The sequence below is a fragment of the Wallemia mellicola genome (genome assembly GCF_000263375.1).
Source record: "Wallemia mellicola CBS 633.66 unplaced genomic scaffold WALSEscaffold_15, whole genome shotgun sequence".
Taxonomy (NCBI): domain Eukaryota; kingdom Fungi; phylum Basidiomycota; class Wallemiomycetes; order Wallemiales; family Wallemiaceae; genus Wallemia; species Wallemia mellicola.
In genome coordinates this window covers 47,201-73,805 of record NW_006531972.1, presented here as the reverse complement: position 1 = coordinate 73,805, position 26,605 = coordinate 47,201, and the positions used below count along the sequence as shown (strand labels likewise).

Genomic DNA, 26,605 nt, shown 5'->3' with positions numbered 1-26,605 from the left:
TCCATAAGGTAATGATCGTCTGAGATAAAGAAAGAGTGTGAAGTGTGATATGATAAGACTTAGTATAACCGAGTTATTAAGTTAATTGTATAGTTAATTATATGTTAATATATAATGGTAATATATAATAGTATTATATCTAAATTGTACAACTTTAAAATATCAACGATAGTAAATAACAATGTTAAACTTTTCTACTCCAAAAAAGACTTATTTCACCAGCACGGTCATCATCATCCTCATTAGAGACTTTCTTTTGATCTTGCTGCTGAATTGGCCGAGAAATGGCTCGAAGTAAGGGTAATGCATCATTCTGCTCATATTTATTATTACTTGCAGCCAATGTAAGTGTTGAAGGAAGGGTTTTCTCTTTGTCCGGTTTATTCTCATTCTCGTTATCATTGTTATCAATTGATAACCGATTTCTTAGTAATTTCAAATAATGTGACATCACATTATTAGTGTATATATCTGAAGTCTCAGTATAGATTGCTCCTTGATGATATACTTGATCTAATTCCGCGATTGTGAAATTCAATTGGTTCATTTTCTCATTCTGGTTTATGGACTTGCTCGTCGTTGCTGGTTTGTTTAGTATTTCTAGAACATCGGAGCGTATTCCTTCAGGGAGATAATCTAGTTGAATGTCCTCGGATTCTTCTTTGTTTTCAGATGCATCAATATTGTACACATCAACCGATTCTTGCTCAGCCAATCTTGCATTTGATCGCAATTTTGACCATATCTCATCCTCTTGCTTTAATCTCGCGAGCGTTTCTTGTGACTTACTTATAAGTTCTTTATATTTCTCATTCTCGGGATTCTTCGCTTTTTCTTTTTCTTTGTTGCTCTTTGGTGGCATCCACGGTGGTGCATTAGTGTTTAGACTCTTCACCCAGTTTTCGACGATAGTCTGAGCGAGTGCGACAGTTTCTTTGTTATTTATCGCATTTAAGAGCATTTTCTGTTCATTAAGCTCACTCTCTTCGACTCTCTTCGACCGTCTTGGTTTAACTACGTCTGGATTACAGGCTCTATACCTGCACCACTCGAAAAGAATTCTAAACCTCCTTGGATCAGGCAAATCTTCATCGATATGTCTGCAGAACTCCGTGCTGTTAAGATCAGGATGTGGTGGTACTATTATACCAGCACGCGACCAAGAAGAAGACCTCTTTCCTCTATTACCGACTGATGATCTTCTAGATTTTCTCAAATCTTTGTTTGCCTTTATCGCTGGTGTCTCTGCTATTGGCATGGGAGCTGAAATATCAACGTGTTTCGATATTTGTGGTTGACGGGGTTTCATAGGAGTTGTGGTGATGTTCGTATGAGGGTTTTCGGGGATTTTAAAAGGTTTTGGTATCTTTGATGGAGCGACTACTTTCTGAGGAGGGGGAAGTACCTCTGTGCGATGCGCTTCCTTGCTGGTGGACACCTGACCATTTATAGACGATTTCTGCGATTTACGCGCTTCTTTTGGAACTTTTGCGGGAGGCTCTTTACTACTAGCATTATGCTTGCGCGTTTGAGAGGATTTAGTGTCTTTAAGTGTACTACTTTTCTGATTCCGGTGTTTATCTTTATGTTTGAGTTCTTGATCAATAGGTTGAGTTTTAGATAAAGAGGATTGTTTCTATAGAGTATTGTTAGCCTGTTATACATCTAAATTGGCCGCTACTAACTTCCAAGCGTGGTTTCTTTCTCGAGTGATTAGTTGGTAATGGAGCTGATGCCGGCGGCTCATCAATATCCTCATCCTCTAATGGCGGTAATAGCAAATTAAAGTTATTGTTATGGCTAGTCGATGTAGCCGCCATTTTTAATTTCGTTGATGATGATATAAGTCGAAGTGACTAAACGCGGATTCATACGCGTATTAGAGAAAATTTAACTATTTTTGGTAAAAGTACAAATAAATAAAAAAATATTTAATCCTCCTTCTCTGGTGGTGGTCCAGCAGGAGATATCATAGCCTGTAGAGCCTTAATTAGAGATATTCCGAGGTATAGTCTCATACTGACTTCTATCATATTGAATTTTGTGCGTGAGATTGATTGACCATCTGCAATTGACATGTAGCTAGACAACGTTGGGTGTCCTACTATAGATGATAGCGTGTCTCTCTGTTGGTTCGTCACCCATTCACTAAGTACGTTAGAATAGGCTATGAAAGGATAGATAGACCCACTGTTTGGAGATATCTGGATGTCCTTGTAATCTGTTAGATATGTGATAGATAGATAATCAACGAACCTGTTCCTGTATATCTTGCGTGTACTAGAGGGGTTAGATAGCCGAAATAGCTGATAACAAGAGCTTACATCTCTCTAATTGTTGATTTTGTATATAGTTGAGATTATCTGACTGTGTTTATCGTTAAATAAATATAATATACTACTCTCTACTCACCATCTTCTTCGTTTACTATCAAGATGGAATTTTATCAGGAATTCAAGATAAAATTAGAAGAATTTAATAAACATCTAAATGAACTAACAGATGGAAATTCATTGGAAGAAACTTTAGGTCGTCTTGAACCAATAAAGCAGGCAGAAATACAAGCAAATTTAGCTTACTTTATACAGGATCTAGTTTATATTCTATTAAACGTTAGAGGTATAGACACAACCGCACACCCTATCATACAAGAGCTGAATAGGATAAAGCTTCAGTTCGGCAAGATAAAGCATTCAGAACAGAAACAGCAGTCACAACAGTCCATAGACAAACCAGCTGCAGACAGGTTCATTAAAGCTGCTTTGCAGTTCCAACAGAAGTCTACAACTAGCGACAATAATCTCAATAATGAAAGTAGTAATGACAATAATAATGACAATAATAATGACAATAATAATGAAAGTAATGTCCGTACAGATAAGAACAAACGATCGTCGGATAGTCACCCAACAAAGCCAATGAAGTCAAAGAAAAGTAAAAAATCATCAAAGTAAACAATCTAATCATCTTTATCCTTATCTTCTGTCCTATTAGCTTGGTCGAGTGTCCTTATTCGTGACAACAACTGCTCCGTTCGACTATTGCTGCTTCTGTTACTAATTGGCGAACTTGATAGACTAGCATTTATTTCCTCATTCATCGAATTGTTACTGTCGACGCTTGAAGTGACGTTATGGCTTGTTCGTGGACTAGAAAATGCCCTATAGATTGATCCTGGTGGCGATTCCATTGATTGAAGTGAGCTATTCGATTGAGATTTGCGTTCATTTGGTATACCAGGTATAGCCATCATTGGTGATGCCTTAGGAGGTGTCGTCACACTCGACCGCCTTCTCGATTCGTTGCTCTCCTCTCCCGTCTCATTCGAAAGATTGAGCCCGACGACTGGCTGACTACGCGATATTTGCATCCTCTCGTTTAGTTTCTCGGCTGGTTTGAGTTTTGGTACCTCATTTGGGTCGATAACCTGTTCTTGTGATCTCTGATGTTTGATTTTCTTGTCTTTCTTGAGTGATGTGTTGCTCTTCGTCTTCTTGTTCAGCTTCTTGAATGCATCTTTAGCTTGTATCACTTTAGGCGACGCCTTGATCGCGTCTATTGTTGATGATGGTGTGCTCGTGTTCACGCTCTCCTTCGAAGAGACTGAATAGGAGCTAGGCGATGAACTCGTACTTGCTGCCGCTGGCACATTGGTCTCACTCTTGACAGATAGTTTGTCACTTTTCTCGCTCTTAGCAGAAGGCGATGGAATGACGTCGCTCTGTGTCACGCTCACCTCACCACTCTTCTTCTTCTTAAGATGCTTGCCGATTAGAGATGCAGATCCATCTGCAAGTGACGACTGCGTGGGATGATGATGGTGGTGATTGTTTTTTAGATTCTCAAGCCAACTCTCCTTGTTGAATTTCTCATTAAACCATGATTTAGTCTTCGATGATGTGCTTCCCGTTGATGTTGTTGATGGGGGTTCTTCATATTTATCTTCTCGGCTTTCCTTCTCGTAGCTTTCTAGATTTATACCCGGGAGGCCGGATGGTAAGTCAGTCCCATCCAGTGTTTGTGGTGCTGTAGATTCTTTCTTATCACCATGCTCTAATAATTCCTGATCACGTTCCTTAATCGATGGTGGTCTGTTTTGCGGCTGCTTGGTGCCTGGAAGTCTTGTTGTTTCAGCGTATATACCTCCACGATGTATTTCGTTAGTTGTGTCAAAGAAGGCAATATCATCCATCGATGGTAATACCAACCCTTCTTGTATCTAGAGGGATATGTTAATTATTTTAGGATTAAGGAACATTTCTCACCATCTCTCTTAGCTTGTCTTTAATTGTAGACAATACCATATTCCATTTGACCTTACGATCTTCTACGACTGGCTCCACGTCGAGTTCCATCTCGGGCATCTCTGTGAATCCATACCATATTCTATTTGAAGGTGGTTTCTTCATCTTGATTATCATATTTCCTTCCAAACTCCTTAAGACAACTGCCAAAACGAGATCAACGGAGTAACTTTTAAGACGATTACCTAGGTTTAACGTGGCTGTCGCTGTAAGTGTGATTTTGACGCATCCTTTGAAGGAGACATGAACTTCAACTGACGCATCACCTTCTTTCGTCAACTCCTTAAGAACTGGTTTGGAGAAAGTAGGTGGCATATCCCCTAAATTTGCCTCTGTAACCATAATATTGGTTAAGAACTTTGGTCTCTTCACAACTTTCAGCTTTTTCATTATACGTCCGATAATCCAGTCTTCCAGCCATTGTGTGCGATAAATAGCGAAGAAATACCTTCCAAGGAGTGCATTAAACCAGCGTGTGGGTATTGGATCTGGGTCATTATCGATATTGTTTACGAGTCTCTTCATATCTTCAATTATAAATGCAGGTGAAGGTTCTGTGTAAGGATTGCTCGTAGGATCTTTAGCGAGATTGAGAGCGTGGTACCAATCTAGCGTACAGTTTAGTAAGAATTTCACAATAAAAACCACAACAGACCTTCATACTCTACGAGACCCATGGCATGAATGTAAAATGGCTTCACTTTGTTGGTGACATCTAAAACGTCTCCACTCTCGCCGTTGCTGCTTTCCTTTTCTTTCTCGTCGAGTAAGACACCCTGGTCGTAATCGATAGTGAGTTTAATGGCGGTACGTTTCGTGAATAGCTCAGCATCTAGAAGTCCTTCTGGATGTATATCAACATTGATAGATTCCATATTTAGTGCTATGACGATTTCGTCACAGCTTTCATCTTGGTAGACGTACAGCGTCCTTGCTTTGAGGACGGCCCAGAACATATGGCGGGCTTTAGGACGCGGACGGTGTTGTACGTCTTTATGCTCAACCCAGGATCTGTATCCTGCGATGATCATCGATGTGTAGGATTCATCGACTGATAGCGTGGGATCAACTTCGAAGTCACGCTTAATATGCAACCAGCCAGACTTTGATACTTTAGCATCTTGGTTAGGGTTTTTAGGCAATTTCTTGGTCTCATTTTTATCCCGTGGTGCCAAAAGCATAAAGAATGATATCGACAAGATGGCGAGAAGCGGGAGGAAAGTGATACCCCCAAGGAAATATACCTGTGCTAGGAGTTTGTAGTCTGTCATATTCTGACTCTCCCCCACAGCTTTAGTAATTCGGTGTTGATAGATATGAAGAAAGCGTGATTTCATATTCCCGATCTGGGGTATTCTAATAAACAAACAGGACGCCTATGTGTAGCAGCAGAAGTGCATATTAGCTACAGAATTACTTGTGCACTTTCTATATACCCCTCACTACGTGCGTTCCCCGTATAAATGCCATAGCTCAGCCAAACTTAAACGCGTAAAGTGGATACTTTGGATGTGTTTCATTATTTGATAGACATATGTCATTCGTATAAACGTGTGTATTACTCACTAAGCATTCTCTTACCCTTACTGCGATATGGACAGACTGCATAATATCGTAAAACAAATAGACAAAAACGACGAGAATGTGAATGTTCTCCTCACAGCTATCAGAAATCTCGGACAGCAACTGCAAAGTCTCCAGCAACACGCTGCTTCGTTTGACGAGAGTCAGTATAATTCCTCTGCAACGCAGCTTCAAGCCGAGTTAGAGGGTTCTATACCACGTATACAAGACAATTTGGTACAAAACGATAACCTTATACAACGCATGATGGATTTGTTCTTCGAGTTGGATGCTGGACCACATCTTGACAAGTTGTCGACCGAATTTGGGAACTACCAGCAAGTTCATTTGGAAGTAGGTGGATTCCTCTTTTAAAGTTCTATATTCACTCAACTTCCAACCAGAAACGCGACCTTATCGACGGATACAATCATGAGGAAATCACATTAGAGACATTGGTTGCCAGTTGGCCACAGGATAACTCCATCAAGCAGCTATCAAGTGAGATCGACGAACTCTCAGCCTTATTCGCAAGTTCAGGATTATAAGCGTGAAAAATTACAACATAACAAGACATCAGATTAAGAATCCTCTAATTGCACCACCAACGTTAGATGTATCGATCCTATTTATTCCATTAGCATTTTCAACTATGTTGTTAGAATACTCACAAGAACGTATCATGTCCCCAAGGTCCATCCAAAGCGAAAAACTTGACACGCTCGGGATCACCAGACTTCCTCAGACTGTCAGCTAACTCCCTCTGCTGGTCGAATGGGAAGAGAATGTCACTGTGTACACCTATAATGAGCACTGGTATCTTAGACAATCGTGTCAGCCCCTCTGTCAAATCTTGGGCGTATGGTACGGTAGGTGCTGTGGAGATGTATGGCTTGAGGTTTTTGATTTTAACACTGTCGAGTGATGGTGGTTCCATAGAGTGTGACGTCGTTGATCCTAATAGTTTCTTATCGATGAGATGTGCGTTCCTCAGACGACGCTCATGGATATCCATCAAAGCTGGTTTCGTCATGTCAAACAAATCCATCGCTTTGGAGACATATATGAGTGAATTAGCATCATATTTCAAGCAAAATTGCTCTCCCTTAGATCTTTCGTTAGTTGTTTTCGTCTTTTTTTGCTTATCCCAGACGCACCTGATGGTCCAAGTAGGTCTCTATGAGGAAATCTGGACACAATTTTGGTGCGTCGCCTGGATTATTGACATTTGTTGCCATTTCTTCCTCGGATAAAGGTGTAACTCTCCTCTTCCTACCAAATCTTTGCTCCCATTCAGGGCCAGATCTGTATGTGATTGTTGCAATCTGTCTGGCCATTTTCATACCCGTGTGTGGTGGCAGACCATCGTAATAAAAACCTCTATTCCAATTTGGATCGGACATGAGACAGCTCCTCTGAGCGAAACGCATAGCCACGGCGGTAGAACCAGATCTAGCAGTACCAGAGATGCTTATTATAGATCCAACGCGTTCTGGTTCAAGATGGGCAGCAGCTATGGATTGCATACCTCCCATAGAACAACCTGCAGAGGCGTACAGCTTGTCAATACCAAGACTGTCGATCAATCTCCACTGTGCTCTAACCATATCGAACTGTGTGACAATTGGGAAACGAGTACCATACGGTTTGTTGTCATCTGGATGAGGTGATGATGGGCCTGTCGATCCATAACACCCACCGAGAACGTTAGTACAGATTACAAAGAATCTATTAGTATCTATGGCGAATTCCGGACCAGGGCCGATGAATTTCTCCCACCAGCCGGGTGTCTCATTCCCTGGATGCGATTTCGCGTGTGAGGATGCACTCAAACCTGTGTGTAGAAGGATTGCGTTGGATTTGTCACTGTTGAGAGTACCCCATGTTTCATATGCTATGTCGAATCGTGGGAGCACACCTCCGAAATCTAACAACAAAGGATCGTCGGATGTGAATGTCTGATAAGTGGCTGGTGTAGGTGTAGCATAGACAGGTTCTGGACCTTCACCTTCTACGTCTTCTATCTTGACGCTGCGCATGAATGGCAGTTTATTGGTCTGTGAGGCCAACTTTGCAGCTCTCGATTCGTTAGCATCGACGCAAGGGAAGGAAGGAGCGTCTGGATGGGTGCGTGGAATAGAAGAACTAGTGCATCTAACGAATTGTTGCTTATTTAGTTGATTTCTCGCTATTCTTGCTATTTTCAGCATCCGAAGTTGATAGTCGCTCGATGACGCCTTCTTTAAAAAAACAACGATGAGTGGAAGGATTAGTAAGTGAAATCGCTAGTAAATTCTAGTCTAACTTTCTATAGACAAGGGTACGACAAAGTTCCAAGCAAAAGTTGGCAATAGAAAACCTAGGAAAGTAGCACAACAGCCGACGCCGGCATCTACACAAGAGAACGTAACAGCAGGGGAAAATAGTGAATTGAATAAGACATCGGCTGATACGTTGAATAACAGAAAAGATGTGCCCCCAACGCCTCCCGTAACCCAGGAGAACAACAAGCGTGCAGCAGTTGAGAATACTGAGGAAGCTGCACCTGCTCAGAAGAAACAAGCTGTTGCTATTGGCATTGCTACCCCTGAACCTTCCCAGCAGTCGAAGCAATCACAGCAGAAAAACGCACCACTTCCGGTCATGCCAGGGCGTAGTGCTCAGCCGTTATCGTTTAATCAGCGTTTCCAACAATCGCAGCAGTCTCACCAGCCACTCAATACACGCGCTTCTCAGTCCGCACCCACCGCTAGGCCACTCACTACCAGGGCTGCACACGCGCCATTGCAGACGAGGGCTTCACAGGCAGTAGCTAGTACCTCAGCAGAGGCTTCTACACCAGCAGCGCCTGCAAATCCGGAAGAAAAACATGTGAAGGAGAAGAACGATAAGGGTGATAGTCCTGAGGGCGAGGGTGTCGATCAGTTGAGTACTCCTGGGGGAAGCCCTCAGAACAAGAAGTTATCAGCCAGACAACTACGCACCCAGAAACTCAAAATGAAAAGAAGACCGATCGAGGAGATCTGGAGTGAGGACCCAACAGCTGAACCTATAGACACATCTACATTCAAAATGGCAGACCTCATACATGATCCAGGTGTCGGTAGACTCAGTAGCAGAGTCATAGACGTCGCCAAGAAACACGCTGAAATGAAGCTCAGACGGAGAGAGCAGAAAGCGAAATTGAAATACATGACAGAGGAGGAGCTCAATTTGGATGGGGGTGATGATGGTACCGGTCGCAGACGTACAGCGGAAGACGAAGAGAGGATTAAGAAGGAGCAGGAAGAAGCCAAGCGAAAGAAGAAAGAGGACAGGAAAGCTGAGAAGAAGCGCCTCAAAGAGCAAAAGAAGGCTGAGGAGGGTGTTGAAGAAGGCGCTGAGGAAGTCGAGGGTGATCAGGAAGAAGAATCTTCTTCGTCAGATGATGATGACGATGACGAGAAGGAACAGCAGGGTCCTCAAATGAGGGTTGTCGATGGTCAACTTGTAGTCGATGAGCAGTCGCTTTTGTACGACAGATCAGCAAACTCACGCAATGACACTTCGGGGTATGAAGTCACAGATGAACTCGATAGTGACAGGTTTGTCAACACGAACACCTGGCGAGGCAGAGGTAGAGGCAGCCATGATAGATGGACCAGGCTTGAGACTGAGATGTTCTACGATGTGGGTGATATATTAGATTTCTAGATATGTAATTAACGATGACAGGCACTTAGCAGATTTGGAACAGACTTCGAAATGATCGCCACACTTTTCAAAGGACGCACCCGGAGGGTTATCAAAGCGAAATTCACCCGTGAAGAGAAGTACAACAGCGACCTGATAACGTACGCACTAAAGAATCGAAAACCATTCGATATGATTGAATATGGTAAATTCATTGGCGTTGATTTCAGCGGTCCACCGCCAGAGATACGCGTACCAGAGCCAGTCACAGATAGCGCGGTGAAGAAGGATGAGGTCGTCGATGGTGAAGAGGAAGTCGTCAATCCGGATGAAGAACATCGCGGACGTAGACCATCCCTCAGCGGTGCATCTGCCAAGCGCAAACAATCGAGAGGTCCAGGTGGTCGTGATCCAGAGAACGAAGAGGGTGCTGAAGTCGTCGGTATCGTCGATGAGGGTGGTCTTGTCACCGCTGCTCAGTAATAGATTATGTATTTGTTTTATTGTATATGTAAATGTATTGTTATTTGTTAGTATAGTTGTGTTGAAAATTTTAAACCACATAGGCTAGAGATGGTTATGCTTTTCACTAGTCACAGATAGTATCAGCTTTCCACGCAAAAATAGTACACTTTTATAATAGCACATCGTACTTCTGATTTTATTTTCGTGCTAGGGTTAGATGGTATAAAAACTGAGCGACTTGTGTTTTGTTTCTTTAAGACGGTTAGTGAAGAGCTCAGGCGGTATAATAAATACTTACCATCCACGCAGGTACTCCAAAGGATCATATTCTATAGGACGTATCCAGTCTCTGCAGATTTAATTCTGCCACTTTATCATTGGCTCGAAGATGACTGACAGCCTCCTTCCCTTCCCACCGAGAACTATGAGGGGGTAGTTTACTACCAGCCTCTCGATGACGTGCACGCTTACCTATACGCCGGTGTTGCTTCCAACATTTGGTGTGGTTTGTCGTGAGGGATTTGGAGTGCTTTCTGAGGCCATTTTACTGTACACTATTTATAATAACTGGGTTATTATATAGATGTTTGATGTGTTTTAAGTTCATTTGTGTAGTTGAGTTTAGTTCTTTCGTTTGCCACTGCCATGCCGAACAAACCGAAAGTAACTACAAACATCCAGGATTTACCTCCTGAAGTGTTAGAAGTAATAACGAGTTTTCTCTGATAGTTGCGATCACTTTAACTTACGTTTAACTTGCTGTGCTTTATACAACTCAATCAGACTGCCTCTCATAAGATTACATCTCAATGGTCCGAGAAGTAATGGTAATCAAAGAGGCATGACAGCCAATGAGTCTTCTGTATTTACTGGGCTTTTGTATTACATTCTGGAACGTCCAATTGCTAACAGCATCGTGTACGTCACTAGACTAAAATCGAGAATACTTAACTAATTTCTTGTTAGATCTGTTTCAATAAGTACATATACATACTTCGATAGCGATTTACAAGATCATCTCCGCTTGATATCGAAACTCCCTCGGTTAGAAATGTTGAAAATTGGTCCACAAAGTTTACGCTCTGCCCTTAAATCGAATTTACGTTTTCGCACATTGAAAGCACTGATGATGGACACAGTTTCATTCGTAGCACCTCCCTCATTGCTTAGAGACAGAAGGCAAATTTTCCCCAAGTTGGCGACATTTTTTATCGAGTCAAATAATTTCGTGCACTGGATGACAAAGAAAATGGGCTATATGCCTAATTGTATTGAGAAAGATAATTTACATCACGTTGAACAATATTGGACAGACTTCATTGAGGACAATGGATCATCCAAACCAAATTATACTAAAGAGGTGTATGAAATATTCTATCGTAATGAAGAACGTCTTACACTTTTATGGGCTGATAGTAGAAAGGTTTGTAGGACAATCAAAGTTTCAAATGTACCTTTAAGCATATTAATGCCTATTGTCAATAGCAATACATCCCATCAGCAAAAATACACACTTATATTTTATATGCACAGTAACCACAATTTCAAGTGAACAACATTGACAGCTAATCTTAAACATAATTTTCAATCAGAGTCGACCGAAACATTCTACCGACAAAATTATCGAACAGTAAATAGCGAAATGAAAGCTAGCTTTGAACTTAAGCGATATTGCAACATGGTTAGTAGCTATATGGCTGGCTATAGGTGTTGCCACTAGATTCTAACTCAATGAATATTCACTCACTCATATTTGGAGGAAACGCGACGAACCAAATTGTAAGGATAAAGTTTTGATTGCTTCTATGTAAATTTATAATTTCGCTTTTCTAAGCTTTGTTTTCTGTTAGATGTCACTGAGATGGCATAATACCGAAGTCGCATGCTTCTTGAAACGCTTTCGATGGACATATACAAAAAGAAGCAGAAAATTGATATATGTTTAGACCTATTTCAATGAAAAAATGATTCCATCCAATCTGAAAGTTTAAAATTTTTTGTTTGTTAACATGGTTTCATTAAAGTTAAGTCATCACAACATTTTATGTTTAAGTGTTTTTATACAAGGAAATCGCTACATTTTGGAAGCTTAAAGTTTACACGTAATAGATCGATTTTACTCTTTAATTGCTCAATATTCGGATAGGAGCTTAAATCAATCAAACAAAACATCAGTCAATGATGAACAACACATCTAATTTTTATGAAGAGAGTATCGGCTTATTATCTTAACAGAATAAAAGGCTTTGTAAGATGCTCACATATCCATGTTTAGACGTGGAACTCGATTTGTTTTCCAAATGAATACCCCTTTACTTAGTATCGTAACACAAGGCAGTCAATAACAAGACGATAGCTTTCTCTACCGCATACACATGCTTATATGTTTCTTTATACACGCAGCTCGACTAGGTGAACCTTAGAAGGGTACGGTGATGTGCAAATAAGTTTATTTGGTAGACAAGAAGGGCCCCGTTTAATGGTGACCTATGACCAATAACATAATAATGCAATACCACCCGATCAGTTTTCCATATTATGTCTCTTGCTTTACTTTATATTGGTCTATTTTGTATCATAGCAACGTTACCATGTATATGAAACAGAAATGTAGATTCAGCCTGATACCTTGATAAATGATGTTCATGAAAGCTCTAGAATATACTGACGTTCAATTTCTTCACTTTCAAGTCGATAATCTCAGAAGTAACTAGAATTTTCTAGACAAAGATACACTTCGTATATAAAAGAACGGCACTTGGAAATAACCAACCATCATCAAACGAAAGCTTAATTAATCAACGAAGTACAATGTCTATCATACGCAACGATCCATTTTTCGCAGAGCTCTCAGATTTTGACAGCTTCTTCACTCCGATTATTCGTCGTCCACATAGCAACAAAGAGGGTGGCAACGTATTAAGAGGACAATCCTCATTGTTTAGACCATCGTGAGTGACATTCGATTTTTGAGAATTCTTTCTGACAATATTCAGACTTGATGTCCAAGAAGTTGACAATGGATACCTCGCTCAGCTCAATTTACCAGGTTTGAAGAAAGAAGACGTCGACATCTCACTCGATAAGGGTCTTCTGAACGTAAAGGCCTCTCAGAAACAGGAAACTGTTCAAGACGATAGAAACTGGCATATTCGTGAGAGACACTTTGGCGAATTTTCGCGTTCTTGGGCTGTCCCACCAGAATTAACTCATGAAGATATCAAAGCTAGTCTCAATGATGGTGTCTTAACACTCAATTACCCAAAGAAAGATGCTGAGGGTGCTAAGAAAATAACGATCAGCTAAATTGACCTAACTTAAGTATTTTGAACTCTTCTTCTTGGATATCTTTATATGTATGACTTACTATAATATATAATGATTTATTATTTACACATTTCTGTCTATAATGGTTTCTTTGTTTGTTCAGACAAATCGAGAACGAGCGAAGTGCGTCAGAAATAAAGTTTGCTGGTAAAACTAGTGATAGCATAGCTATACATCACATAGAAATGCTGTTAGTAAATAACGCCATATCCAGGTAGATGTTGAATGAATATCTAGGTTCATTACAGCAGGAACGATAAGAAGCAGGAACACTTCAGTTAAGGTTAGAACAACATCTCAAGGTGTGATGACGTACTCAATAATCCCTTTTGATATCCCGGAAAGATGATACTTTCAAGCAATCGGCCGCTTTTCATACAACATACCTCATTCAACAATTTGGTATCAATATCAACCCAGCAAGAACTCTCTATAGTGCTCTTAAAAAGATATAGCCTAATTTTGCTTATAATTAATCACAGCTAAGTTTTAATCTACTTTCCGGATGGTTTGGTAATACAAAATCTATAGAATTATGCAATGAGCGGTGGGAATAATACATTTCTGGATGGCTTGATTTGTAATGATTGAGTGAGACTAAGATTGAGTTCGGCGTCTACTAAGTTTCGCACCGACTGTTCAAGACCCAGTCTGTCAAGCAACTCTCTACTCTTTTCAGGCATGATTGGTTGGAGAAGTATACCAACTATCCTAAGAGTTTCGCGTGCATAGAGCACGCCTTTAGCACACTCCTCAATTGGAGTCTTGTCTGACCATGGTTCGAGTTTGGTGAAGTATCTGTTAGCCTGGGTATTGCGTAAGTTGAGGAAACGATGGGGGGAACTAACGTACCTCATGCAGGGTATCCTCTATGACTTCAAGTGCTTTTCCAAGCTCAAAACGCTCCATTGACGCGCTGTACTTCGAAGCCAGCACTTTGAGTTTTTCGTAAAGCGCTTTCTCGCTATCAGTTGGATCAATCGATAGGCCATATTGCTGGGCGCTCTCTACTCTCTTTACTATCTTTTTACCGCTGATCCTAGAAAGTAGATTACCAAGCATAGCTTGCAGAGTCGACTTATACTTAAGATCAAGTTCATTTGGTTTGAAATCAGCATCATTGCTAAGGTTGCCACCAACTCTTAAGAGGTAATAGCGTATAACATCTGCTGAATATTTATTGATCACCTCAAATGGATCGACAACATTTCCTGTCGATTTTGACATCTTACTACCATTCATAGTCCAGTGAGCATGACTGAGAATAGTACGAGGGAGACTGTTGTTTGAGGCGAGAAGTAATGCTGGCCAATATACAGCATGGAATCTGATGATATCCTTACCAACTACGTGTACATCAGCTGGCCAAGCGTTGTGTCGGGAGGCAACGGAGAGGTAATTTGCAAGAGCATCTACCCATACATAAATCGTATGCTCGGGGTCTCCCGGAACGTTTATTCCCCATTCAAGCCGACTGCGTGGCCGCGAGACACTGAGATCGCTAGCTGCAGCCTCCTCATTTCGTAACGCGCCGAGTACGGCATTGTATTGAGTCCGCGGTTGTATCGCTTCCGGATTATTTTCGAGCCATTCGATCAATCGTAATCGAAATGCAGCTAATTTGAATTTGTAATTTGTTTCAGACATCCAATCGACACGTTTACCAGTTTCTATTGAGACTTTGTAGGTTTCGCCTGTGGAGTTGTCAAACATTTCTTTTATCCCGCTTTCTGGATAGAATGCTTCGTCTGATACTGCGTACCAGCCTTCGTGTACGCCTTTATATATATATCCATTCGCTAATAAGGTATTCTAATATATTGTTACTTATTGATATCACTTTAAGGTAATACTTACCCATAAATTGTGAACTGTCTCTACGTGTTGATCATCTGTAGTGCGAATGTAATCGGTATGAGAAGATAGTGCAGCCTTGGCTAAATCCTATACTCTCATTAATAAAAGATGTACCACTTTACACTCTTCTCACTCTGAATTTACCGCTAATCCTATCACAAAGTTCTTTTGGCGTCGTATTCAGACCAGCAGCAGCCTGTTGAACCTTCATACCGTGCTCATCTGTACCAGTGGAATAAACAACTTCATCATTAGGATTAGCTAGTTTACTATAGCGCGCTAAAGCGTCTGTGACGACGATAGAGTATAAATGACCAATATGAGGATCTGCATTTACGTAGAAAATAGGAGTTGTAAAATAATGCGTATAATTTCTATTATTTCTAAAAAATTGTCTATTATTTAGTTTCGATAAATTTCTTAACATTGTCGTGAATAAAATGCGAATTTTGGAGACGTCTTCTCTTTCAATTTCTCAATCATGTTCATATGGAAATATATCTAGAGGTTTTGATTAAATCAAACCTTGTTTACTCCTAGAACTAAGATAAAAGATCGTATTTTTTGGCTACTGGGTTTGGCTTTACGACGCCCAATTAGTCACTCTAGCGACCAACATTCCTAACTTAGTAGCATGTCTTTTGTATCTATATCTATAGTTTATTTAGTTATTACCCTAGTTATCTCGCAGTCTGCCTGCCTGCCAGGGATCGGGCTCGGAATGTAATGGCAGTGATTAAGATGTTTGACGTTCCCTTCTTAGAAATAGACAATGCTGACTAGAAGATCTACGAAAGAGGATACTAAGACTATTGTATTCGGTAGCGTGATAGCTACTGGTGCACTAGCTGTTATTGTGTTTATCGTCGTAATTTGCTGGCAAATTAGGCGAAAAGCGGCGGACTATGCAGATGAGGAGAGTATAGACTACAACCAGACAAGTCCGAATCATGCACCTTCCTCTTCTGTCGAAGACAAGTAGGTGGAGGTCTCTTTATTAAATGTGAAATATTTACAAGGCACAACAGACAGCGAAGGACTTCATACAATTCTAGTCGCTCTAGTGGTAGCTCTTTCTTCAATAACTCGAGTTCCTGGTTTGATAGAGATTTCAGCCAGCTTATGAACAAAGATGGTAATGTAAGTAAAGGCGTACGTTTCAGCGAAAAGTTAGAATAGTGGGTTTGGGTATAAATAAGGTCCCTTATTTAATATCTTATAGTGTTAACGACGATGGTGACTCGCCACTATCGGAAGAAAATACTCATAGGTGGTCATTTGAGCCAGATACAAGGAGCTCATTGGCATATTTGAATCATTTGCCTCATAGACCCAAGCCCGTCGCCAAGCAGAACCATTTGACTTTGATGATAGACAAAGATGTCGTACAAGATGTTCTACCAGGTTATTACAAAGATGAAGATAGCGTATACAATATCTATCACGAAAGATGTAAGAGTTTGAAATGATTTCATCTGTTAATGAAGATTGTTTTGGATCATGCCATTATGCCGAGTAACTATCCAATATTGATTTTGCAACCGGCGAGTGCATATGAATATGCAGTATGAACAAAACAGAAGAGACTCATGATATTTGACTATACAGATAATGTACTTTATGACGTTTTAATTTATTTTATTATTCGCACTTCCCTAGCCTTAACGCCGCTGATGATCCGCGTGCCTAATTAATGTTTTAGTTGGACGAGAAAAATTTTTAAAAAGGTGCATGTAGCCATAAGGAAGCAAATTTAAGCTAAACTCATGCCTTACTCGCCGAATACGTATTTAGTAAATGTAGGTTGCCTTTTTTGGAAAGTCGTTTTATGAATTCTAGCCATGATATCATCAGGTGGACTAGACACGCCGTCTTACTAGCCGTTCACACACTTCGATCTTGCGCAAATAATCAAAAGAAAATTCCCCCAACTTGAACTGTGACCAAGTAAAAAATAATGTCAAGCTATCCACAGCATGTACAGCAAGCCCAATCGCTGATACATTCCACACTAGACGATGGCCGTATCAAGCTCAAGTTCGTCAAGACAATAGGGACAGGTGCCTATGGTACTGTACTACTCGCAGAGAGACTAGATGATTATTACAGGCCATTGGATGAATTCTATGCGGTTAAGTGCCTACCTAAGTTTGGTTTAGATGAACGCCAGAAGGCATTCCAGAGGAGGGAAATAGCACTCCATGGTTTAGCATGTTCACATCCTCAAATTGCTACAGTACATGCTATTATCGACAGCCCTGCAACTATTTTTGTTGTTCTCGAATACGCACAAGACGGTGATCTTTTCTCTATGATCACGGAGCGTTTCAAGTATATCGATAACGACGAACTCATTAAGCATGTATTTTTACAAATCGTAGATGCTGTGCAACATTGCCACAGACTTGGTATCTACCATCGCGATCTCAAACCTGAAAATATTCTCTGTACACAAGATGGTGATAGCGTTCTCTTAGCTGATTTCGGATTGGCTACATCTGATAGACGTTCTGGTGATTTTGGCTGCGGTTCTAGCTTCTACATGAGTCCAGGTGCGTTTGTTCGGATTTGGAAAGTGACTTAATTGACTAACATATCCGTAGATTGTCATGGTGCACTTACACATCGTAAAGTACCTTACTGCACAAAGCGTAACGATATTTGGTCGCTTGGTGTTATACTTGTCAATCTTACATGTGGTCGTAATCCATGGAAAGAGGCAAGTTTAACAGACGAAACATTCTCAGCATACCTTCGTGAACCGGATTTCTTAAAAACTATACTTCCAATCTCTGAAGTTACAAACCAAATACTAAAGAGAATTTTCACCATTGACCCACTCCAACGGTGCAGTCTTGATGAATTGAAGAATAGAATATTACAAGTTGAGAGGTTCACCTTGACCCCAATGCAATTGAAGCATGCACACAAAGCAGCAAGACAAGCCGCTGCCGCTACGGCTAATGCCGCAGCTACAGCTAATGCAACAAGACAACAAGAGTTACAACAGAAAGCACAAGCTGAGGCTGTAACATCACCACCACCACCAATCGCTAAAGAGGAAGGATCACCAAAAAAGGATAGAATTCGAGTCAGGCAGAGGCTACACAAGAATGATAAGCTCCCACTGACGCCTCCCACTACACCACCAAAAGAAACTAATATACATCATTTGAGGAAAGTTGAAAGAAAGCCGAATTTGAAAAAGGTAGTGATTCCTGTTGATTCATCAGATTCATCCTGCGATTCAAATGACACTGGTAGCTCATACACTAGTAAACACCCAGAGAGTTTATTAACGCCATTGTCAACACCACCTGCATCACCAAATGATGCGAAGTTCAGTTCTCCAAAATCATCAACGTTCTCGAAATTGACACAGATATTCAAGCCATCAAAGTATACAAGCCAACATCATAATAATAATCAACATCAACATCAGGATTTGCCAATGACTTTGGATATTGAGTCAGATTTCGACGAACACTCACACATTGAAAGAGTTGGATATCCATCTGCTCTTGCGATTGACATTCATGGCATGACAAAGTGAAATTTCTACTTTTCATATACGTTTAAATTTGGGATTCATTCGCTCAGGTTGAGTGAAAACATCTACTTCGGGATGAGTTGATGTTTAACTTTAAAAAGCTCTCTTTAAATTTCCAACAACCAATATAATTTGATATTTTGTATAAGTAAATGCAAGCAATTATTTAAACATTCATATTATACAGTCTTTGGTACATCTAAACCAACTCTACGTGCGGTGGCTTTGACTCTCTCCTCAGGAGTCTGATCTGATAGTGGATTGTAGCGTTTAAGGAGATCTTTGTGGTTTCTAGATGCTTTAAGGAATTCTACCATATTTTGCATATCTTCTTGTGAGTGTGTGGAAGAAATGAATAAAGTTCTTAGATGGCCGAATATCTGACCATTACGCTCTCCTTTTGGTGTCTAATTAATTATTAATTTTTTGTTTATATTTTGCAATCTCGCTCACACTTTTGCTGAATTCTCTGAGTAAATTTCTATATAGACTGATCGCTGACATGATACAAGATAAGAATATACTCGTAAGAATTATTATCAAATAGTCATCCATACTTTTTTATATCTAAATACCTGGTTTAATGCCGTGAGACTTTATATATCATGCCGTATGTATTACTGCGTGACTGCATTCTAAAACAACGGAACTTATTTTGTATTAAATGTTTCACGGAACTAAATCTGTGGATAATTATTAGATTACGGGTGTTTAACTTGCACCTCCACCCTCTGCGGTATGTTTCTTTAAATACCTCAAACTGTCTTGTTTTAGAGATAAAAATATATTTAAACTAATGTGGATATAAGTGCTACAGATAAACTAACGTAAAAGTTATATAGAGATGTGTAAATCATTATCATAGTTGTCAACAATTTATAACTTGTTCGATTCGTTATAAACCTTAATATAAACGTTGATAAAATTATACTTATTTGTGGATTTAAAAACGTGTTCGTGACGTAACCAACAATTGTAATTGTGATTGCATCCTTTGACGATATTTCAAACTTCTCAAATGCTTGAATTATGTTGATAAGTGATGCTATAATTATAATGGGGATATAATCTGATAACTTTATAAGTTTGTTATCAAAAAATAAGTAAAATGATAAGGAAGCATGTAGCCTTTCAATTAGATTGTTAAATGATCTTGTGTATCCTTCTAATAATCTTCCTAAACTGAGGAAACCATGTGGTCCATTGTTTGGTATACAATTTATAGTTATAGCGTCTATTTTATAATTCAACATGGTTGAATGATAATTACTAGTCGTGTTACCCATTATTGATTGCTTATATGTTTCTAATAAAGCTGGTGAACGTATCTCGATGTTGTTATGTCTTGCAATTGAATATAAAGATGCAATTACGTCAAAATTTGGTTGAATTAGTGGATGTACATAGTTAATTTCTAAATGACTGAAACTATCTGAAGGGTAATCTAAAGTATAACCAAGCCATATATTATTCTTTGGTATGCTATTGATATGACCATTCATGTAGTCATATAAGAAGGTATCTAAATCGTCACCAAAGAAGAATAAAAGGTCTTTTGACCAAATTGATTGACTATTAAAGTATTTTAATAACGATAACAGGGTAGAGATTGCTCTAACATTCACGACGTTGCTGTTGTCATACTTCAAACTGAAATCGCTATCTAATTGAGATGTGAAAGGTGAATGTATTAAAATGGCTTCTTTGTTTGACGATTTTGGTGCTTTTAAGGTGGTATATATTGAGCTTTTATAATGGTGAGCTTCCAAATTGTTTTGATAGAGGGTATCATAAATGAAATCGCTGTAATTGATAAAGTCAAGAGTTTCTAAATTGTTTGAATAATTATCGGACAATTTGACGTAATTGTTGTTAAATTTTAAGTTTAAATTGTTTGATTGTAAGGCATTCTCATCTATCTTTATATTAGTTTGATTAATAAAATATATTGCAATCAATAAGGATAAGCGTAGTAAATTGACAATCCACATAATGTCAAATAGATTACAATCAACTTATAAGAAATCAACGTCTAGTCCATCTAGCAGTCCGTCTAAAATAAAAAATGATCTCAATTTAAGGCAAATTAAGAAGCTGTTATTCGATTACTTGGCTCATATAGAGGAATATAATCTAGTTATAGATGATTTAGAGTTAAATGACACTTTGAATAACAAATTAGAGTTATTAGAGATCGATGAATATAATTATAAGTTTATATCTAATAAAGTTGCTACCTATGAATCTAAATTGATTAATTACAAGTATGCACTCAATAGTCTATCCAAGTTGATAGATAAGCTAGTCAACATAAATAATCAGATATCTAGCCATTTCAATAATTGGTACACTCTTAAAGGTTATAACTATGTATTCTTAGATAAATTCTCGAATAATCTCTCACTTATACAACTTAGTGAGTGTTTATTTACTACTTTAGTTGAGATTAACACGACATTTTAGCTGAATTTATAGACAATATAACACTAAGTTATAAGAAATCTTTACATAATGTTAGATACTTTATCTCAATCATAATATCTTATGACACATCAATCTCATTATCTACAGCTGCATATAGTCATCTATTATCAAGAACGGAAGAACTTGATTGTAATAATTTAAAATATATTTTATTCTATGAATTTAAGTAGACGATCTTCTTGGTTTTTGACAACGAAATGGGTAAAATAGCTGAAGTACAAAGAAAACTGCTTCAAGTTAGTGTTCTATATTATATCATATACCGATTCACTAACAAATAAAAGCAACTCATGGGCGCGGAAGCCATGGGTTTTAAATCAGTAAACCTACACTTCACAGATCAACAAGTTTGTAGGAACTTCCTCTGTGGCTTGTGTCCACACGATTTATTTAGTAATACAGTAGGTATACTTTCTTATCTTATACACTATATCTAACTTACCTTAGAAAATGGATCTCGGTCCTTGTCCAAAATCTCATTCTGATAAATTGAAGAAAGAGTTCTTAGAAGATCAATTAAAGAACGCTTCAAAGTATGCAGAATTCCATAGAGAATATGAGAACAACATTAGAAACTTCCTTACTGAGTGTGATAGACGTATTAGGACTGCACACAAACGTTTAGAGAAGACTCCAGAGGAAAATAACAAAACAACGGCTTTGATGAGAGAAGTTGGTGAAATTCAAGCTGCTATGGATCAAGCTATGATTGACGTTGAAAAACTCGGTGAATCAGGTTTAGTTGAGGAATCTATGAAGGAATTACAAAAAGTAGAAGCACTCAAACAAGAAAAGATCAACAAAGAACAGGAATTAACAGATCTCACTGAAACTTCAGGTGCATCCGGTCATCAAAAGTTACGTGTTTGTGATATTTGTGGTGCATACCTGAGTATTTTGGATAGTGATAGACGTTTAGCTGATCACTTTGGTGGTAAGATGCATCTTGGTTATTTCGAATTAAGGAGAATTATCGCAGAAATTTCTGAAAATCGCGCAATCCAACGTAGAAAACAACAAGAGGAGGCTGATCAAGATAGAGAATATAAATCACAGCAACCAGAAAGGGATCAGCAAACTGATGATATCAATATTAGCAGTAGTTTATATGAAGATAAAGATGCACCATCCAAATTGAGTCCTCCACCAGGAGAACAAATTGACCCACGAGCTAGAAGACAAGATGAAAGAGAAGCAAGACGTGATGCCAGACGCGCTGAGAGTTAGTATTTACTATAATATATATATTCTATGCTAATTTTACATAATAGGAAGAGGTTCTTTTAGGAATAGATCAAGGTCACCTACTGCACGTGAAAGAGAATAATTGTTGTTGTATTAATAAATATCCTTATTTTAAAACTAAAGTTAGTTCTCAATTGCCATTATATCATTCTTTGATGTATCTAAGTCTTCTTCCTGTGTATCAGATGACGTATTTAAGATAGCTTCTCTATTATATCTTATCGCAGCTTCTTGCACTTTACGTATTGTACCGCTAACGTGTAATACACGGATGCATACATCATATTCAGAGAGCGATGTTGTTAAGGTGAGAGCAGCATGTAACATATCCTTGTATTCTCTAGCTATTCGAAATATGCATAATCTAGTTATAGCTGAGTGGTATTTCACTATAGTGCTTCATTAGTGTGGTCTTCTCATATGGTGCTAATCGTACAGGATAAGGAATTTGCTACTGAACCAGCACCATGATCACCAAAGTTATGTGCAATATTCCGCCGTATAGATTGTAATATCTGTTTACCATCTAATCTTTTCTCTGTATTTGGAGAATCCTCAAATGGAGGGCTATCTGGAAAGATAATCTCTGCAATAATCCACCTATTCTATAAAATATCTTATGAATATTATATTGAGATTTATAAATATACGCACTTTGAATCTAACCATCGACTTGGTCGCTAATAAATGAAGTATAACAAAATAAAGGATTTCAATATAAATATATCAATAGTATTAAAATGTGGTCAATCTTTTAGAGTTCGTCTTATGTTTTTATTATTATTATCAGCTTATAAACGCGTTAGTGGATGCATAATTCAACAACAAACGAATTCAGTCTAGCTTTAAACGATCGTACTATCATACTTAAACAAGATAATGTTAAAGAGTTAGATTTTAGGAGTATACCATCAAATTTTGACTCTGATAAGTCCTTCATACACGATTACTTTCAATTAGATACGCGTATTATTGATTTATACGATGATTGGAGCGCACGCGATCGTCATTTCAAATCTATAAAGGATACAAATAAGTTTGATGGTATACTCATCCTTCGTCAGGATCCTTGGGAATGTCTCATTAGCTTTATATGTTCATCAAACAACAATATAGCACGGATATCGTAGGTTTTGGAGTTGTATCTCTTTTACTTTACTTGACAACTATACAGGCAAATGATTACTAAACTTTCAACAACCTTTTCAGAACCTCTTGGTGATTTAGATGAAATATACAGTCGATACCCATTCCCACCACCTTCAAAACTCGCAGGTGAAGATGTAGAAGATACACTACGTACTTTAGGATTTGGTTATAGAGCCAAATATGTTGCTAATGTTGCTAAAATGCTAGTTGAAGAGCATGGTTCGGATGAAAATATTTTCACTTACCTTCATTCACTTAGGAAAGAATCTTACGAGAATGTCATACCACAACTTACACGAATGATGGGTGTTGGTCCTAAAGTTGCAGATTGTGTAGCTTTGATGTCACTCGATCAACATAGTAGTATTCCAGTTGATACCCATGTCTGGCAAATAGCCGTACGCGATTATGGATTCCTCAAGAGTCCTTATGTTAAATCATGTAAAGGGAAGGTTTCGCAGAGTTCAGCTATGTCTCCGTCTATCTATGCAGCTGTCGGTAAAATGTTCAGAGATCTTTGGGGTCCTTACGCCGGTTGGGCACATACAGTGGGTCAAAACACACGTTGAATATTTTTTGCTTAGACATTCATTGCATAGGTTCTATTTGCTGCTGATTTGAAAGCTTTTAAGGAGGAGTCACCGTCAGTCAAGGATGAAAATGATGTGGTTCCAGGTGTCGTCACGTCCGTTGTCAGTCCTGAAAAGAAGACTAACGTTCGCCCAAAACGAGTAGTTGATAGCGTGAAAAAAGAGCCATCTAAAGGTGTGAGCGAAAGTAATAAGAAAGAGCCATCCAAACGAGCAGCTGAGAGCGTCAGAAAAGAACCTTCCAAACGGATAGCTAAGAGTACCAAAAAGGAACCTCAAACGACGGACTCAAGGGAGAGTTCACTGTCACCTCCACCACCTATAGAAAAACCTAGGCGTACTTCGACTAGGAACAGAAAAAAGAAAAAAGTAGTGTTTAGTAAAGATAGTGATAGCGAAATAGACTAAGTGGGCTAATTTATTAACATTTATTTATTCAAATACAAGATGATCACGCTGTGGTAATGCAATTTCTTCTTTATCCTTTACTGTAACCTCGTGTATACGCAATTGATACTGGTATTTAAGATGAAGATTCTTCTTCTCACCTAAACAAGGATCATAGAAACCGAGGAGTCCAGCTTTGGATGTACCTTTAGGTATGTATAATTGACCGTCATTAACGAGAGCCATAAGTGGTAATCTAACATCTATCCTTTCGTTATTTTGTAAGTTCTCACTTGAACCATAATCAGCTTCGAGGATAATAAGACCAGATTTAGCATTCTCGTCGGCTTCTTTACGTTCAGCGTGATCTTTCAATATCGTGATAGCATCTTCAGCTTCTGATTTCTTTTCGGCTATCTTCTCACGGTGTTCTTCGGCAAGGCGCTTTAATTTTGCTGCCTTAAGCTTTTTGTTCCGAGGAACGAGGTATGAATAATGCAAGGCGACCATGGTTGCGGATGGAATAGCCGCTGCTAATGCTGCAACTGCGAGATCAAGGTCACGCGATAATAAGACTGGAATTGTAATCCTTTGGCCTAATCTGGACCATCTAAAACGCGCGATAACACCTCCGGGAAGACTACAAGTTATACCGAAACCAATTGTTGTCGCTCTCGTTATCTTACGCTCTGCCCAGGCAAAAGAATTGAATATACCTTGCATACTCAGACTAGTACCAACTCTAAAGCGTATCGTATTATCGAGGATGCGACGACCCCATTCAAGACCCAAACCATTCTCAACTGGACCAAAAACAAGTGAGGTGCTCCAACTTGATGCACTTCGACCATGCGTTAAACCATTAGCGCCAACGCTCAGACTTGATGGACCCATTGGAGATGGTAATCTCAAACTTAAGAAAGCTTGAACAGTTTCTTGTACACGCCGTGAAAGGGTGAGATTAACTTGAGGGAAAAGCCGCCAATCTGGGTGCATAGATGATAATTGAAGGCTAGTGTCATCGTCAATCTCATATACACCTGCAAGTTGTGTGAATTGCGGTTTGAGGAATGTTTGAGTAGCTGTTAATGATAATTTAGGTGAATAGAAATGGCGTATTGTTCCCATCACGTTTCCACCGCCAGTGTTTGCCTTACTAACCATTTGACCAAGTACAACGAGTTGCGTTTGGCGTGTAATTGGACACTCAAAGGAGTGCTGCATAACGAGGCGTCTTACGGCTATACCAGCGAGTGAATTAGTCAAACCTGTCTTTTCTAATACTGGATTACCGAGCATATTGAGTTGAGGGGTCTTTTCAACTCCGATAGCATCTGCTACCGCAGAAGTTGCATCTATGTGTACGTTTACGTCGCCTTTACTACGTAAAACTGATTCAAGTGATTCTAATTCGTTCACCCGTCGTCTACGCTCGTATTCCTCTCTCATCTGATGTTGTCTTAGCGTCATAGATCGATTAAAATAAGATACGGACCTCTTCTGGAGTGCGTAAACGTTGGCCAACTTGCCAATCATTCTTGAGACCCTCTTCACCGAGGGTATCATATGCCATACGCTTGTGTGGATCTGAAAGGACTAGATGCTGTCAGCTTCACAGGATAAAAGAGATAATGAATCGATACCTTCATAAGCGTGTTTAATATGAGAGAATTGTAGAGCAGCTGCTTCTCTTTGGTGATCTGAACGCTGCTTATCTGGGTGGAAGATGATAGCGAGTTGCTTATAACGGTCCTTTATCTCCTCGTTGGTGGCATTACGTGGTAGGTTTAAAATTGAGCTAACGTATTGGTTAGAGTGTTACTGAATAATAGCCATATGCCTACTAGTAATCCCTATAAGATTCATTGTTGTTGTCGATATCCTTATCGACCTCATAATCCAACTCTTTCTCTATTGGCTCATTCCTATCGCTGAAATTCTCGTTATGAACATTTTGCCATTCCGTGAGGTTGTACAAGCCGTCCATGGGGGGTGTTCTTCAAGAAGCTTAG

General features: G+C 39.2%; 18 protein-coding genes across 18 annotated transcripts; 9 read left to right on the top strand and 9 right to left on the bottom strand.

Moving 5' to 3' along the window:
- Positions 1-114: 114 nt before the first annotated feature.
- Positions 115-1,820, bottom strand: WALSEDRAFT_69619 (hypothetical protein; the record flags this gene model as incomplete). Its single annotated transcript, XM_006959166.1, has 2 exons — positions 115-1,636; positions 1,686-1,820. 2 exons carry the CDS (start codon positions 1,818-1,820, stop codon positions 185-187), a joined length of 1,587 nt encoding a protein of 528 aa, XP_006959228.1. The 3' UTR covers positions 115-184.
- Positions 1,821-1,883: 63 nt separating this feature from the next.
- WALSEDRAFT_69618 (splicing factor 3B subunit 5/RDS3 complex subunit 10) lies at positions 1,884-2,415 on the bottom strand (the record flags this gene model as incomplete). The annotated part of the gene is made up of 6 exons (XM_006959165.1): positions 1,884-1,976; positions 2,025-2,148; positions 2,192-2,213; positions 2,257-2,280; positions 2,325-2,363; positions 2,409-2,415. 6 exons carry the CDS (start codon positions 2,413-2,415, stop codon positions 1,932-1,934), a joined length of 261 nt encoding a protein of 86 aa, XP_006959227.1. The 3' UTR covers positions 1,884-1,931.
- A 20-nt stretch (positions 2,416-2,435) lies between these two features.
- Positions 2,436-2,954, top strand: WALSEDRAFT_29393 (hypothetical protein; the record flags this gene model as incomplete). Its single annotated transcript, XM_006959164.1, has 1 exon — positions 2,436-2,954. The coding sequence occupies one exon, from the start codon at positions 2,436-2,438 to the stop codon at positions 2,952-2,954; it is 519 nt and encodes a 172-aa protein (XP_006959226.1).
- Positions 2,452-5,755, bottom strand: WALSEDRAFT_60804 (hypothetical protein). The gene is made up of 3 exons (XM_006959163.1): positions 4,960-5,755; positions 4,266-4,912; positions 2,452-4,219 (listed from the first exon to the last, which is right to left on the bottom strand). The coding sequence occupies exons 1-3, from the start codon at positions 5,639-5,641 to the stop codon at positions 2,960-2,962; spliced, it is 2,589 nt and encodes an 862-aa protein (XP_006959225.1). The 5' UTR covers positions 5,642-5,755; the 3' UTR covers positions 2,452-2,959.
- Positions 5,756-5,761: 6 nt separating this feature from the next.
- WALSEDRAFT_60801 (homoserine acetyltransferase) lies at positions 5,762-8,080 on the bottom strand (the record flags this gene model as incomplete). Its single annotated transcript, XM_006959162.1, has 3 exons — positions 5,762-6,492; positions 6,539-6,972; positions 7,025-8,080. The coding sequence occupies 3 exons, from the start codon at positions 8,075-8,077 to the stop codon at positions 6,444-6,446; spliced, it is 1,536 nt and encodes a 511-aa protein (XP_006959224.1). The 3' UTR covers positions 5,762-6,443.
- Positions 5,762-8,080, top strand: WALSEDRAFT_60803 (hypothetical protein). Its single transcript, XM_006959161.1, has 3 exons — positions 5,762-6,221; positions 6,272-6,481; positions 6,587-8,080. Exons 1-2 carry the CDS (start codon positions 5,898-5,900, stop codon positions 6,413-6,415), a joined length of 468 nt encoding a protein of 155 aa, XP_006959223.1. The 5' UTR covers positions 5,762-5,897; the 3' UTR covers positions 6,416-6,481; positions 6,587-8,080.
- Positions 8,081-8,123: 43 nt separating this feature from the next.
- On the top strand, positions 8,124-10,022 carry WALSEDRAFT_57984 (hypothetical protein; the record flags this gene model as incomplete). The annotated part of the gene is made up of 3 exons (XM_006959160.1): positions 8,124-8,139; positions 8,182-9,536; positions 9,582-10,022. 3 exons carry the CDS (start codon positions 8,124-8,126, stop codon positions 10,020-10,022), a joined length of 1,812 nt encoding a protein of 603 aa, XP_006959222.1.
- A 627-nt stretch (positions 10,023-10,649) lies between these two features.
- WALSEDRAFT_57983 (hypothetical protein) lies at positions 10,650-11,506 on the top strand (the record flags this gene model as incomplete). The annotated part of the gene is made up of 3 exons (XM_006959159.1): positions 10,650-10,702; positions 10,788-10,922; positions 10,971-11,506. Coding segments are annotated over 3 exons (723 nt in total), but the record flags the coding sequence as incomplete, so codon positions are not given.
- A 1,016-nt stretch (positions 11,507-12,522) lies between these two features.
- WALSEDRAFT_60800 (HSP20-like chaperone) lies at positions 12,523-13,746 on the top strand. The gene is made up of 2 exons (XM_006959158.1): positions 12,523-12,955; positions 13,001-13,746. The coding sequence occupies exons 1-2, from the start codon at positions 12,816-12,818 to the stop codon at positions 13,308-13,310; spliced, it is 450 nt and encodes a 149-aa protein (XP_006959220.1). The 5' UTR covers positions 12,523-12,815; the 3' UTR covers positions 13,311-13,746.
- A 97-nt stretch (positions 13,747-13,843) lies between these two features.
- Positions 13,844-15,891, bottom strand: WALSEDRAFT_39490 (putative methionyl-tRNA synthetase). Its single transcript, XM_006959157.1, has 4 exons — positions 15,322-15,891; positions 15,189-15,275; positions 14,184-15,143; positions 13,844-14,137 (listed from the first exon to the last, which is right to left on the bottom strand). The coding sequence occupies exons 1-4, from the start codon at positions 15,613-15,615 to the stop codon at positions 13,865-13,867; spliced, it is 1,614 nt and encodes a 537-aa protein (XP_006959219.1). The 5' UTR covers positions 15,616-15,891; the 3' UTR covers positions 13,844-13,864.
- A 69-nt stretch (positions 15,892-15,960) lies between these two features.
- WALSEDRAFT_69611 (hypothetical protein) lies at positions 15,961-16,837 on the top strand (the record flags this gene model as incomplete). Its single annotated transcript, XM_006959156.1, has 3 exons — positions 15,961-16,166; positions 16,217-16,366; positions 16,411-16,837. The coding sequence occupies 3 exons, from the start codon at positions 15,961-15,963 to the stop codon at positions 16,655-16,657; spliced, it is 603 nt and encodes a 200-aa protein (XP_006959218.1). The 3' UTR covers positions 16,658-16,837.
- Positions 16,838-17,110: 273 nt separating this feature from the next.
- WALSEDRAFT_60799 (Pkinase-domain-containing protein) lies at positions 17,111-18,914 on the top strand. The gene is made up of 2 exons (XM_006959155.1): positions 17,111-17,740; positions 17,792-18,914. Exons 1-2 carry the CDS (start codon positions 17,146-17,148, stop codon positions 18,739-18,741), a joined length of 1,545 nt encoding a protein of 514 aa, XP_006959217.1. The 5' UTR covers positions 17,111-17,145; the 3' UTR covers positions 18,742-18,914.
- Positions 18,915-18,917: 3 nt separating this feature from the next.
- WALSEDRAFT_69609 (hypothetical protein) lies at positions 18,918-19,242 on the bottom strand (the record flags this gene model as incomplete). The annotated part of the gene is made up of 2 exons (XM_006959154.1): positions 18,918-19,145; positions 19,192-19,242. 2 exons carry the CDS (start codon positions 19,240-19,242, stop codon positions 18,918-18,920), a joined length of 279 nt encoding a protein of 92 aa, XP_006959216.1.
- A 192-nt stretch (positions 19,243-19,434) lies between these two features.
- WALSEDRAFT_60798 (hypothetical protein) lies at positions 19,435-20,449 on the bottom strand. The gene has a single exon (XM_006959153.1). The coding sequence runs from the start codon at positions 20,238-20,240 to the stop codon at positions 19,527-19,529; it is 714 nt and encodes a 237-aa protein (XP_006959215.1). The 5' UTR covers positions 20,241-20,449; the 3' UTR covers positions 19,435-19,526.
- A 968-nt stretch (positions 20,450-21,417) lies between these two features.
- Positions 21,418-23,133, top strand: WALSEDRAFT_60797 (LUC7-domain-containing protein; the record flags this gene model as incomplete). The annotated part of the gene is made up of 6 exons (XM_006959152.1): positions 21,418-21,458; positions 21,507-21,623; positions 21,670-22,444; positions 22,494-22,856; positions 22,904-23,072; positions 23,122-23,133. Coding segments are annotated over 4 exons (989 nt in total), but the record flags the coding sequence as incomplete, so codon positions are not given.
- Positions 22,476-23,136, bottom strand: WALSEDRAFT_69607 (hypothetical protein; the record flags this gene model as incomplete). Its single annotated transcript, XM_006959151.1, has 3 exons — positions 22,476-22,856; positions 22,904-23,072; positions 23,122-23,136. 3 exons carry the CDS (start codon positions 23,134-23,136, stop codon positions 22,591-22,593), a joined length of 450 nt encoding a protein of 149 aa, XP_006959213.1. The 3' UTR covers positions 22,476-22,590.
- Positions 23,137-23,174: 38 nt separating this feature from the next.
- Positions 23,175-24,470, top strand: WALSEDRAFT_47162 (DNA glycosylase). Its single transcript, XM_006959150.1, has 5 exons — positions 23,175-23,226; positions 23,274-23,593; positions 23,642-24,164; positions 24,216-24,381; positions 24,431-24,470. Exons 2-5 carry the CDS (start codon positions 23,277-23,279, stop codon positions 24,457-24,459), a joined length of 1,035 nt encoding a protein of 344 aa, XP_006959212.1. The 5' UTR covers positions 23,175-23,226; positions 23,274-23,276; the 3' UTR covers positions 24,460-24,470.
- WALSEDRAFT_69605 (DnaJ-domain-containing protein) lies at positions 24,011-26,580 on the bottom strand (the record flags this gene model as incomplete). Its single annotated transcript, XM_006959149.1, has 5 exons — positions 24,011-24,166; positions 24,221-26,042; positions 26,089-26,189; positions 26,237-26,391; positions 26,438-26,580. 4 exons carry the CDS (start codon positions 26,578-26,580, stop codon positions 24,639-24,641), a joined length of 1,803 nt encoding a protein of 600 aa, XP_006959211.1. The 3' UTR covers positions 24,011-24,166; positions 24,221-24,638.
- Between the last annotated feature and the right edge of the window lie 25 nt (positions 26,581-26,605).